The following is a 14,266-nucleotide window of genomic DNA, read 5'->3' on the forward strand; positions in this document are numbered from 1 at the left end:
TAGGATAAATGCCATCAGGCGCAGGGGACTTATCTATTTTCACCCTTTCCAGAATTTCCAACACCTCTTCTCTACATACCTCAGAGCCATCCATTCTACTTAATTGTGACTCAGTACTCACATTGACAACAATGTCCTGTTCCTGAGTGAATATTGACGAAAAGTATTCATTCAGTGTCTCCCCAATCTCTTCAGCCTCCACACGCAACTTCCCACTATTATCCTTACTGGACCTATTCCTACCCTAGTCATTCTTTTATTCCTGACATACCTATAGAAAGCCTTAGGGTTTTCCCTAATCCTACCAACTAAGGACCTTTCATGTCCCCTCCTTGCTGCTTTTAGCTCTCTCTTCAGGTCCTTCCTGGCTACCTTATAACTCTCAATCGCCCCAATTGAACCTTCACGCCTCATCTTTACATAGGCCGCCCTCTTCCATTTAACAAGGGATTCCAATTCCTTATTAAACCACGGCTCCCTCACACGACCCTTTCCTCCCTGCCTGACGGGTACATTCTTATCAAGGACACTCAATAGTTGCTCCTTGAACAAGCTCAAGGAGCAACATGTACCCACATGAGTGCAGTGAAAGGTTTACAAATCACCACTTACAACTCCATCTTAGACACCTACTTAGTTTTGCACAGCCTTTTCAGTACAAATTCTTCACGAAAACAATTAGAAGAGTAAAGAAACAAAAGTCCAGCAATAAATTAGAAGAATAGAAAATTAAGAGTTCACAATAACAATCCTTTCAGCCCAGACCCCACTAGGCTTCACCTCGAGGCTGGGAGTCGGAGTCAGCTTTCAACCCAGACATCGCCGTTGCCACCCGAGTACGGGAGGTAAAAAGAAAGAAGTAGAAAAGAACGAAAAGAGGGAGGTGGGAAGGAAGCAAAGAAATGGACAGAGCAGATGAGGTCCAGCTCAGAAACCCTACCTTGCCGCCATCTTGGATACACAGCTCCACGCAGTGCAAAGGGAGAAAGGAATTTGAGAGATCGCGTGCATCGATCTTGGAAGGTGGCAACACGTCAGAAAATTGTTACAGTGCAGAATGAAGCCATTTAGCCCACTATGTTTGCACTGGTTCTTCAAACGAGGATCATTACCGAATGCCAACCCAGCCTTATCCCCTGGTAACCCTTGCGCACGACTCCATCCATCTAACCATCCACTCGAGTGGCTCGGTTGAACCTGCCCCTGTCCCATCTGACCCAACATACTCTCAGAATGGAAATGACATTTCTCCCATAACCCTTGCATTTTCTGTACATCACTTTAAATCTATGCTCCCTCACTTCTGTTCTTATTGCAAATGGCAACAGTTCTTTTTCCCAAACTCCTGTATCCAACCCTCTTATAATTTTGAAAACATTTCTCGGCCTCCTTCTCTTCACGGAGAACAATCCCAATTTCTTCAATCTAACCTCATCCCTGGAACCGTTCAGATTTAGACCTGTAGATTTGGATTTACCGCCACGTTACAGGCACCATCTTGGAAGACGAAAATACACAAAATTTTACCGCAATCTTTCCTCTTCTAATCCTCCCCTCTGCAACCGTTTGCTGCTTGACATCGACCAGGGTCTCTGTGAGGGGCTCCGGGTTCGGGGCGAGGGAAGTGGAACTTCCACTTCCCCACCACTCCTACAACCACAATGTCTGCGCTGGAGCCACGGGCCTGCTCAGGTGCCTCCTGCTCCCCTCCCCAGGTTCTGCCGTCGTGTCCAAATTCCAGATTCTTCCACCGCCAACGGTGAAGCTCAAGCGGCCTCATATCCCCACAGCCAGAGCTGATTGTGCAGCTGGGGCTGCACAAGGCCCGGTCCCACGCGCGCAAAACAAAAATGTCGGCGACACGACACCATTTGTGTGGCGACCTGCGCTGGAGCCACGGGCCTGGTCACGTGCCTCCTGCTCCCCTTTCCCACCCTGTGTTGCGCCGTTGGTTGTAAATTCCAGATTCTTCCACCGCTTACAGTGAAGCTCACACGACCTCAGCCCCACAGCTAGAGCTGCTCATGGCCTGGTCCCAAGCATGTAAAACAGAAATGGCCGCGAGACGGCAACGCCCGTGCAGCGACCGCTGCTGCACATGCTTGGGACGCTGGGCCATTCTCGCTGAAGATGCCGAGAAAGACTATGAAAGTGGAGGGAAAAGAAGAGCAGAAGTGAAAACAATAAGAAGGGATTATGGCTGTTCACCATGCCGCTACTCCACCGCCATCTTTTTGAAGATTTCCTTGTCAAGGAGCGAAGTTTGAGGAATGCCGAGAGGACAGTTAGGGAAGCAGACAGAACCCAGTGCTTTATGAAGAGAGATATCAAGTCACAAAAGCAGGGAGCTTTAACTGAAATCTCGTCGAGCCATGATTTGAGCATTGTGACTCGCCTGGCCGCCATATATTTTAGCAACAGTGAGAAAATGTTTGGCAAAGTGGCTTGAGGGGCAAAGAGATGTAAGTGCGAGGTGAGACTGCAGAAAGCAGGGCCCTGTTCTCCATGGTGCAAGGGAGTCTGAAAGGAGCTTTGGTAGAGGCTTGCAGTCATCTGAAAGTTTGAGACAAGATCAACAAAAGCAAGCTATTCCAATGTGACAATCGTACGACAGATCCTTCAACTCGCATTTAGAGATTTGGGAAGGAGAGAGAGAATGTGCGGAATGGTTTTACAATGTGTGACAATGACCTGGTAATCATTGCCCAAGGATGTGGTGGAGAGAGAGGCAACCAACGATTTCCACAAAACAAGGCACTTGAAACTTAGAAGGACTAAGGGAAAGGCCACCTGCTTGAGTCCTGGAAAGGTTTGGACCATGAAGCTCCTGGCAACTCTTAGCCAAGCTTATAGTGCAGCTAGAGGCCATTCAGCCCACCAAGTATGCACTAACCCTCTGAAGAGTATCCCACCCAGACGTAGCTCCCCCACTCTATTCTGCGTTTCCCATGGCTAATCCACCTCGCCTGCACATCCCTGGGCACAATGGGTAATTTAACCTAGCCGATCCACTGAACTTGCACATTTTTGGACTGTGTGATGAAACTGGAGTACCCAGAGGAAACCCACGCAGGCACGTGAAGATTGTGCAAACTCCACATCGACCTGAGGTTGGAATTGAACCCGGGCCCCTGGTGCTGTGAGGCAGCAGGGCTGCCATAAAATGGGAAGTATTTTGGGTCACGGCTGATTTATTAACTGCAGTTAACCAATTCATAATAATTAGTAATAACTGGCTTTCGGCAGTGCGATCATGATGCAACATGTTTGACACCAGTTTTTAAGTCCGAAGCTGAATCTACTCTGCACCCAAAGTGAGTATTAGACCATAAATAGGACAATTTCACAAATAATTGGAAAGAGACTCGAGGGTTTAGGTGACTAGATATTTAAAATGTATTGAACATGACAGAAAATAATCAAGAAAGCTAATGGAATGCTGATCCTACTTGAAGTACAGTGAGCAGATCTGGACACCACACTTTTGTGAGGATAGACTGACCTTGGAGGGAGTATATTGTATGTTTACAAGAATGATATTTGGACTAAGTTATCAGGAGAGATTAGGGCCTGTATTCGAGATTTTAAATGTTTAAGGGGTGATTTCCTAAAAGTCTTCAAGATATAAACAAGAAAAGACTGGATACATAAAATTATTTCCACTAGTTAGAGATTTTAGAACTTAGGACAAAGTTTGAGAGCTGGAATATAGAACGTTAACAGCGCAGTAGAGGCTCTTTGGCCCTTGATGTTGTGTCTACTTGTGAAAATAATCTGCCCATCTAACCTACACCATTCCATTATTATTCATACGTATGTCCAATGCCCCTTTTAAATGCCCTTAATGTTTACAAGTCTACTACTGTTGCAGGCATGGAATGGCCTAACTCTGCTACTCTGAGTAAAGAAACGACCCCTAATATCTGTCCTAAATCTATCACCCCTCAATTTAAAGTTATGTCCCCTTGTGTTGGTGTTGACCATCCGAGGAAAAAGGCTCTCACTGTCTACCCTATCTAACCCACTGATTATCTTATACGGCTCGATTAAGTCACCTCTTAACCTTCTTCTCTCCAACAGAATAGCCTTATCTCCCTTAGCCTTTCCTTGTAAGACCTCCCTTCCATACCAACCTAGTAAATCTCCTCTGAAACCTTTCCAAAGCTTCCACATCCTTCCTATAATGCGATTACCAGAACTGCATGTAATACTCCCGATGGGGCCTTACTAGTGTCTTGTACAGCTGAAGCATGACCTCGTGGCTCCAAAACCCAATATCCCTATCAATAAACGCCAACACACCAGATGCTTTCTTTACAACCCTATCAATCTGGGTGGCAACTTCAGGGATTTATGCAACTGGACACAGACAATCTGTTCATCTACACTGCCAAGAATTTTACCATTAGCCCAGTACTAACCCCTTGTTATAGAGAAACAACTAGTGATGATGCTTTAAGCTGAGGGTCACCACACCTCAAGCAAGATGTTCGGAAGCACTTCGATACACAAAGGGTGGGAAAGGTATGGACCTCTCTTCCACAAACAGCAGTGGATGCTGGATCAGTTGTTAATTTTATATCTGAGATTGATACATTTTTTGTTAAGCAAAGGTATTAAGGGAAATGGGCCAAATCCCATACATGGAGTGATATGCAGATACGTGGAGTTGCCATGGATCAGCCTTGATCTCATTGAATAGCAGAACAGATTTGAGGGGCTGAATGGCCTGATCATAAAACAGCATGATGAGATACAAGATCTCTGTTTACAAGTTAATATTGTCCATCAATACTTTTCATTTTCCCTCCTTTTTCCATATTAATCCTTATTTTTAATCCATATTCTCTTTATCTTTCCCATGGCATTTATCCAGAGCATGATCTTTTAGATCTGGATGAAAATATATTGGATTATCAAGCCTCATCTGGTTCTGGTGACAGTTCCTCTGGTAAGACATCTATTCTTCTATTTATTTAATAACTCCTTCAATGTTTGCTCCACAATTGTCATTATTTATAAAGAACATGAAGTCTTTTAACTCTATTGCTTAGAAACCCAAATACACTTATTTGTCTGAAGAAAGAGACCTGATTATTCCTGTTATGTCTTCCAAAATGAATAACCTCACACTTTTCTGCATTAACTATCCACAACTCTGCCTACCTTAGTGTCATCTGCAAATTTACTAACCCATCCTTCTACGCCCAGATCCAGATCATTTATAAAAATGATGAACTGCAGTGGCATCAATCACCACCCTGTCTTCTTTCAGCTAGCCAATTTCTGATCCAAACCGCTAAATCACTTTCAATCCCGAAACTCCGTATTTTGTGCAATAGCCTACTGTGTGGAACCTTGTCAAGTGCCTTACTGAAGTCCATATAGACCACATCAAGCACTTTACGTTCATCCACCTGTTTTGTCATCTTCTCGAATAACTCAATAAGGTTAGTGAGACATGACCTACCCTTCACAAAACAGTGCTGACTATTTCAAATCAAGTTCTTTCTTTCCAGATGATTATAAATCCTATCTCTTATAACCTTTTCAAACACCTTACCCATAACAAAAGTAAGGCTCACTGGCCTATAATTACCAGGGTTGTCCCTACCTAAACAAGGGAACAACATTTTCTATCCTCCACTCTTCTGGCACTACTCTTCTCAACAAATGACATAAAGATGGAAGCCAAAGGCTCTGCAGTCTCCCATCTGGCTTCCCAGAGAATCAGAGGATAAATCCCATCTGGCCCAGGAGTCTTATCTATTTTCAGATCTTCCAAAATTGCTAAAACCTCCTCTTTGTCAACCTCAATCTTATTGTAGCCTGGATCTCCGTATTCTCGCTAACATTGGAAAAGTTGGAATATCGAAACATTAGAATACTGAAGAAAAGTATTCATTAAGCGCTTCCACTATGTCCTCACATTCCATGTACAACTTTCCACTAGTATCTTTGTGCCTTGCTGCCCATGCTTCTTAATCTTACACATCTCAGTGAAGTCCTCATATACCTTTGCTGCCCCTAATGAAAAGAGCCTCAACTGATTTCCAATCTTCCCTCTACCCGAATAGCCCCGACCCCTTGTTATAGAGAAACAACTAGTGATGATGCTTTAAGCTGAGGGTCACCACACCTCAAGCAAGATGTTCGGAAGCACTTCGACACACAAAGGGTGGGAAAGGTATGGACCTCTCTTCCACAAACAGCAGTGGATGCTGGATCAGTTGTTAGTTTTATATCTGAGATTGATACATTTTTTGTTAAGCAAAGGTATTAAGGGAAATGGGCCAAATCCCATACATGGAGTTATATGCAGATATGTGGAGTTGCCATAGATCAGCCTTGATCTCATTGATTTGAGGGGCTGAATGGCCTGATCATAAAACAGCATGACGAGATACAAGATCTCTGTTTACAAGTTAATATTGTCCATCAACACTTTTCATTTTCCCTCCTTTTTCCATATTAATCCTTATTTTTAATCCATATTCTCTTTACCTTTCCCATGGCATTTATCCAGAGATAATGGATGAAAATATAATGGATTATCAAGCCTCATCTGGTTCTGGTGACAGTTCCTCTAGTAAGACATCTATTCTTCTATTTATTTAATAACTCCTTCAATGTTTGCTCCACAATTGTCATTATTTATAAAGAACATGAAGCCTTTTAACTCTATTGCTTAGAAACCCAAATACACTTATTTGTCTGAAAAAAGAGACCTGATTATTTCCTCAGTTCAGGGTTAATGGATCAGCCTGAGAGTAGGAGGTAGAAATTCACTTAGACTTATAAACAGTTATAGCACAGAAGGAGGTTATTCAGCTCACTGTGGCCACAACAGTCAACAAAAATCTGACGACACTAATCTCATTTTCCATCGCTTAGTCCTGGAGGCCTCAGCAATACAAGTAAATAGCAAAATACTCATTAAATATTGCAGTGGTTTCTAACTCCACCACCCAGTTCCAGACTCACTTATTTATAAAAAAAATTCTCAACGTTTTGGCTTCCATTTCTTATGCCTCCTGGATACTGACCCCACAATTGGGGGGGGTGCTTGTCATAATCTTACACATCTCAATAAGGTCCTCACTCTACCTTTGCTGCTCCTAGTGAAAAGAGCCCCAACTGATTTCCGTCTACCCGAATATGCCCACTCCCTTGTTAGAGAGAGACAACCAGTGATACTTTAAGCTGAGTGTTGCCACACCTCAAGCAAGATCGAGAAGGAGCGTCTTTCATGGTCACCCCAGCTTGTAGTGGGACTGGAACCCACGCTTTTGGTGTCACTCCACATTACAACCCACCTACCTAGCTAAGTGACCGCCAGATAAAGTAACCCCATTGTTTCTATAATTTATGTTCTACCCTTCCTCAGGCAAGTTTCCTCTTGGCTTTGAGGTGTTTGAGAGCCCCTGATTATCTTTCAGCTCAATAGTTTGAAAGAGGAGAGATGGTCTTTACGCTGAATGAGTCAACCAGAAGTCCAACCTGACCAAAATATCCATCCACACTTACCCCATTTCCCTGCGCTTGGCCCATATCCTTCTAAGTTGAAACTTTATTGCTGGAACAGCACAGCAGGTCAGGCAGCATCCAGGGAACAGGAGATTCGACGTTTCGGGCACAGGCCCTTCTTCAGGAATGAGCAGAGAGTGTTCAGCAGTTTCTGTGGCCATAACAGTTACTATATAAATGCAATTTAATTTTAATAACTCAATAGTTACTCATAGAAATCTAATGTTATATCACTGGGATGCTTTTTTGCCATTATTATGGCAATAATGTTTTTTTCAAATTTAAAAAAAAGTTATGATATTTCAGCTACTTTAATCCCATGTGTATCACTGATGATTTGTATTTACTCTGTGGAAATTTTAATTGAGTAGAAGATTTTACTGCATTTTACTTTCTGATTTGCTGTTTGAGAATACTTCAGTGTAATTGGCTGCCAACTCCCTGCGGTGATATCACTGTTACTGTATGCCTAGTGTTTGTCTTGATCTTGCACATATCAAGAAAGGGAAACTTCATGCCTCAGAGATCACTAGATAGCAGAAAATCCCTTTAATACTTCAAAGTACTCTTTTGGTATGATCCTAGATATTGAATATTGTTAGATATTATTACTGGAGCGAATCATAGATTTACATTTAAATAGTTCCCATTTCTGTCTTTGTTCACTCCTTTCCTCAGCAATATTTTGTGTTTGATTTTGTCTACTTTCTGTGGTTTTATTTACCCTAATGAAGAAGAGCATATCTTCTCAACATCACAACTATTGATCTCACCCTGCTTGGCTGTTGTATGGAACCCCCTACGTGTTAACCCCTTAAAGCCAAATACATAACAATATTGTCAAATTTGATGGAATTTTAATGCATTTACTTTAGGGGAAATTTGGCATGTTAATATGCTGCAGTTTTTCTTATCTGCGATGTTTTGTGTTATGTTGCTGAAAATATTACTGATGAAATACTTAGCAGTTGTAGTAAAATCATGCGTATACTTAGGATGAAGAAGATTATGAGTACCACATATGCTTGGTCCAGTTCTTGTTGGATTCATTTGGATATCAAAGTTGAAACTTTATTGCTGGAACAGCACAGCAGGTCAGGCAGCATCCAGGGAACAGGAGATTCGACGTTTCGGGCACAGGCCCTTCTTCAGGAATGAGCAGAGAGTGTTCAGCAGGAGAAGATAAAAGGTAGGGAGGAGGGACTTGGAGGAGGGGCGTTGGAAATGTGATAGGTGGAAAGAGGTCAAGGTGAGGGTGATAGGTCGGAGTAGGGTGGAGGCGGAGAGGTCAAGAAGAAGACATTTCCAACTCCCCTCCTCCAAGTCCCTCCTCCCTACCTTTTATCTTCTCCTGCTGAACACTCTCTGCTCATTCCTGAAGAAGGGCCTGTGCCCGAAACGTCGAATCTCCTGTTCCCTGGATGCTGCCTGACCTGCTGTGCTGTTCCAGCAATAAAGTTTCAACTTTGATCTCCAGCATCTGCAGACCTCATTTTCTCCCCATATCCTTCTAAACCTTTCCTATTCATGTATTTGTCTAAATGCTTTTTAAATATTATTAACATATCTACCTCAACCACCTTCACTCAGGGCTGATCTGCTGCTCAGGGCCATTTGTATCTATCATTGTTAAATGTCCCTTGAGACCTTTAACAAACAACAATCAATGAACCGCAGCCTTTCAATCTCCCACTGCCCTAATCTGGAGCCAAATAGGGTTGAAAATTCCGGATTCCTCACTGGAAAGAAATGCTCCCTTGATTTTCCTACTAAATGGTCTTTATTAGGTCAACCCATTTGGTAAAGAATGAAACCACTCTTTCATAAGCTTTGTGCTCTTTAGTCCATTCACAAAACACATCACTTCATACATGTGGTTCCTCCCCAGCAACCCAGTGACCCAGCAGTCACTCTTTCAGTGCTCTGGGTACCTAAGTAGGCCATTTGACTCTCTGTATGTTAATCATATAATTCAAGTACCACTAAAGGGTAGCTTTTATTTTCTCTTTTTATTCTTTGTTTCCACATGATTAAGGGCCAGGCTTTCTCTGAACACAAAGACCAGTCAGTCCAAGAGCAGGATCTATTTCACTCATCACTGTGCAGTATTGAAAGAATTATCTCTGGGTTGGTTTGTGGCTTCTCTCAGCCAGTGCCTGAAATTTTTTGAGTTCACATTCACATCCCACTACGGAGATCCGAGGCAGAAAATCTCAGATGACACTGGGCTGCTGAAAGTGTACCGAGCTGCCAGGGGTGTCATCTTAACCACCATCAGGGATGTGCTTAAGTTCTTGTGGAATTTTAAGGAAGAGCAAACGAGTTGCCTGTGACCTTGTGACCAACATGGACAATTTGACCAATAACACAAGACACAGTTTCACACCAGTCGTGTAAAAAGGAAGCCTTTAACTTTACAGAATGCGCAAAGCAGTTAATTTCAAACAAACAAATAGACTCTGGACTTGCTTTTTTTGATCATTTCACCTTTATTACAGACAATGCAGATTTGGCTTCCACGTGCGGTCTTCATGCACAATATTTCCGAGCAAACAGAGGTTACTACTGTATGTGCGAGGAAGGGTATGTCTCGACTTCAGGAGAGCTCACCTTTCAAAGTTCGACAGAGTGCAGAAGTAAGGGCATTTTTATAGTTGAGATTTCTTGGTGATGGGGCCAAGGCCTTTTATAAAAAAATTCTTGTAAGTATAAGGATAGGAAAAGAACACAGTAATATTTCGCTTTCCTAGCTAGCAATATTGGAGGGAATGCAGCATTACTTCATCACTTATGGAGTCCTACAGCACAGAGACATGCACTTTGGTCCAGACTGGTCCAAGCCGGCCACTAACCCCATTTCCCTGTACTTGGCCCATATCCTTCTAAACCTTTCCTATTCATGTATTTCTCTAAATGCCTTTAAAATGTTGTTAACATACTCGTCTCAGCCCCTTCCACTCAGGGCTGATCTGCTGCTCGGGACCTTTTTTGACTATCATTGTTATCTGTCCCTTGAGACCTCTAACAAACAACAATCAATGAACCGCAGCCTTTGAATCTCCCGTTGCCCTTTTCTGCAGCCAGGTAGGGTGGAAAGTTCCAGATTCCTCATTTGAAAGAAATGCTCCCTTGATTTTCCTACTAAATGGTCTTTATTAGGTCAATCCATTTGGTAAAAGATAAAACCACTCTCTCATACTTTCTGTGCTCTTTCGCTCATTCACAAAGCACATCACTTCATACATCTGGTTCCTTCCCAGAAACCTAGTGACCCAGTAGTCGCTCTTTAGAGTCTCTGGGTACTTAAGTAGGCCACTTGACTCTCTATATTTCAATTGTGGAAATCAAGTACCACTAAAAGGCTAGCTTTTATTTTATCTTTTTAATCATTGTTTCCCCTCCGGTGGGAGTAGGTTTCTTCACCACTACCCATCAAAAGGTGGGAGATGGTGGTGTAGATTACTGGTTTAACAGTCCATAATTCCAGGCAAATGTCCTTGGAGGTAAGAGTTGATCCAACCAAATTTCATTCAATATTTAAAAAAACTGAACTCATGATAACCACTTCTAATTGTGGTAAAACCCATCTGGTTCATAATGACTCTGACTAATTTTTATAGATACACCACGGAAAACATCCTATGTGGATGCATCACAGAATGGTATGGCAACTGATTTGCTCAAGACTGCAAGAAATTACACAGAGCAGACCATCACACAAACCAGTCTTCCTTCTATTGACTTCGTCTACACTTCCCACTGCCTGAGGAAAGCAACCAGCATTATCAACAAACCCTTCCCACCCCAGTTATATTCTCGGAGAGAGTGAGGACTGCAGATGCTGGAGATCAGAGCAGAAAATGTGTTGCTGGAAAAGCGCAGCAGGTCAGGCAGCATCCAAGGAGCAGGAGAATCGACGTTTCGGGCCTAATCCTGAAGAAGGGATCATGCCCGAAACGTCGATTCTCCTGCTCCTTGGATGCTGCCTGACCTGCTGCGCTTTTCCAGCAACACATTTTCAGCCCAGTTATATTCTCATCTACCCACTTCCATCTGGCAGAAGATACAAAAGTTTGAAAATACATACAAATAAATTTAAGAACAGCTTCTTCCCCATTGTTATCAGACTTATGAATGGACCTCTCATATGATAGTTGATCTTCCTCTCCACCTTCTCTGTAGCTGTAACACTATATTCTGCATTGTTATATTGCCCTGATGTGCTCATGTCAGATAGAATTTGTCTGGTTAGCACGCGAAACAATACTTGTCACTATCTTGGTACAGGTGACAATAATTACTCAATGTGTTTTAGGAAAGGAAATCTTTACCCACTCTGGCCCACATGTGACTCTCGACCCACAACGATGTCAGAGTCATACAGCACAGAAACAAGCCCTTTGGCACAACTCAATGCAAACCGAGTTTCCTAAACCAAACTACTCCCATTTGGTCCATATCCCTCTAAACGTTTCTTAGTCATGTATCCACTCAAATGTCTTTAAATTTAATTGTACCCGCCATGACCATTTCTTCTGGCAGCTCGTTTCATATACTTGTCACCCTCTGTGTCAAAGCATTGCCCCATAGGTCCCTTTCAAATCTTTCCCCTCTCACCTTAAACCCAAGCCCTCTAGTTTTGACCTCCCCTAACCTGGAGAAAAAAAAAAGCCTTGGCTGTTCACTTTATCTGTGACCTTCATGATTTTATAAACCTCCATAAAGTCACCCCTCAGCCTCTTATGCTCCATGGAGAAAAAAATCCCAGCCTATCCATCCTTTCCTTATAACGAAGCCTTCAAATCTCAGTAGCGTCCTTGTAAATCTTTTTGGCACCCATTCCAGTTCAATAACATCCTTTCTACGGCAAGGTGACCAGAAATGTATGCAGTACTCCAAATCCAGTCTTACTAATGTCTTGTACAGCCATAACATGATGTCCCAACTCCTGTACTCCGTGTCATGCAGCACAGAAACAGATTCATTGGTCCCACGCCAAACATAATTCCAAACTAAACTAGTCCCACCTGCTTACTCAGTGCTCTGACCGATGAAGGCAAATATGCCAAAGATCTTCTTCAGCACTCTACCTAACGGTAACTCATGTGGTTGAATCTTAACTGACCTCTGGGCAATAAATGTTGGCCTAATCCAGTGATGCCCAGATCCGTGAATAAATTTTAAAAATCTGTACATCATTTTTAATTCCTTTAACAGTTTGACATTCAACTTTAAAAACTCAAAGAAATGTATGTCCACTTACTTCAAACTGTTCCCATAACTAAACAATCTGGAAGGACAATGTTATCCCACATCTGACTGACAGGAAGATTTTGGTCCACCGGAGAAACAAAATGGCAGAATTTGATGTAGAGATGGTCATCCCACCCCCAATTGGGCACATTCACCCCACAGCCATCCAGGAGCCATTGAGCTGACTTGAGGTGGGACTTGCATCTCAGTCTCCAGGTCAGAGACTAGGAATTCTGAAACGAGTAACTCACCTCCTGACTCCCCAAAGCCTGTCCACCATCTACAAGGAACAAGTCAGGAGTGGGATGGAATACTCTCCACTTGCCTGGATGGGTGCAGCCCCAGCAAAACTCAAGAAGCTTGACACTCTCCAAGAAAAAGCAACCTGCTTGATTGGCACCACATCCACTCCCTCCACCACTGATGCTCAGGAACAGCAGTGTGTACTATCGACAAGATCCACTGCAGAAATTCACCAAGGCTCCTTAGACATCACCTTCCAAACGCATGACCACTTCCATCAAAAAGGACAAAGGCAGCAGATACATTGGAACGCCACTGCCTTCAATTTGTTCTCAAAGCCACTCATTATCCTGACTTGGAAATTATATCACTGTTCCTTTAGTGGTCACAATCCTGAAATTCCCTCCATAATGGTGTTGTGGGTCTACCTGCAGAAGGCGAAATACATCGGTTCAAGAGGGGAGATCACCCTCACCTTCTCAAGGGACAATTATGGATTGCAACAAATACTGGCCCAATTTACTCAAATCCCATTAAGTGAATTAAAGAGAAAATCTACGAGGAGATGCCAGCCAGTTGAATGGGGTTGGTGGCCAGCCCCTGAAGATCTTAGGATCCAATGAATTCAGGATTTTCCTAGACTTTGCTGGCTGCCCTGATGGGTTGAAGGTGATGGGTGTAAGGGTGTGGAATGTGCGTCAGTGTAGGGGGATAACATGAGAAGGGTAGGACTAGCATGGGAGTGGCCTCCATTGGGCGCACAATGGTCCAGACTGCAGGCAACCCCAAAAGCCACCACACTGTAAAAACGGTTGCCACTTGGTATGGACATCTCCCACAATGCATTACTTCCCTTGGTAGCCAGGGTGCCACCAATTGGCTGTTTGAGAACCCTGATTGTGCACCATGGTGATGTTACTAATTTTATACACCTCGGTGAAAGTGGGGACTGCAGATGCTGGAGATCAGAGTCAAGAGTGTGTTGCTGGGAAAGCACAGGAGGTCAGCCAGCATCTGAGGAACAGGAGAATTGATGTTTCGGGCATAAGCCTTTCATCAGGAACACACAACACTAATTCCATGCACCGCCCATCTAACAAAGCCTTCTTCCTGTTTAGAAAAAATGTCCTTCATAGAGTGGGCAAAGGGTCAAATGCGGCTCATTGTTTGGCATTGAACGCTGTCATCAAATTGATGGTTTGCAGCCCTAGAATTAGAGGGCATAACCTTTCAAGGAAATATC

The 14,266-nt window shown here is 43.1% G+C and overlaps 1 protein-coding gene across 1 annotated transcript in view; it reads left to right on the plus strand.

The window, feature by feature from the left end:
* LOC122552444 (adhesion G protein-coupled receptor E3-like) overlaps positions 1–14,266 on the plus strand; it is a 91,471-nt gene that overhangs the window by 12,307 nt on the left and 64,898 nt on the right. The window contains exons 3-4 of the mRNA XM_043695173.1: positions 4,877–4,951; positions 10,026–10,163. Coding sequence (XP_043551108.1) covers positions 4,877–4,951; positions 10,026–10,163 — 213 coding nt within the window. The remainder of the gene's footprint in view (positions 1–4,876; positions 4,952–10,025; positions 10,164–14,266) is intronic.

This window comes from Chiloscyllium plagiosum, chromosome 8 (genome assembly GCF_004010195.1).
Source record: "Chiloscyllium plagiosum isolate BGI_BamShark_2017 chromosome 8, ASM401019v2, whole genome shotgun sequence".
Taxonomy (NCBI): Eukaryota; Metazoa; Chordata; class Chondrichthyes; order Orectolobiformes; family Hemiscylliidae; genus Chiloscyllium; species Chiloscyllium plagiosum.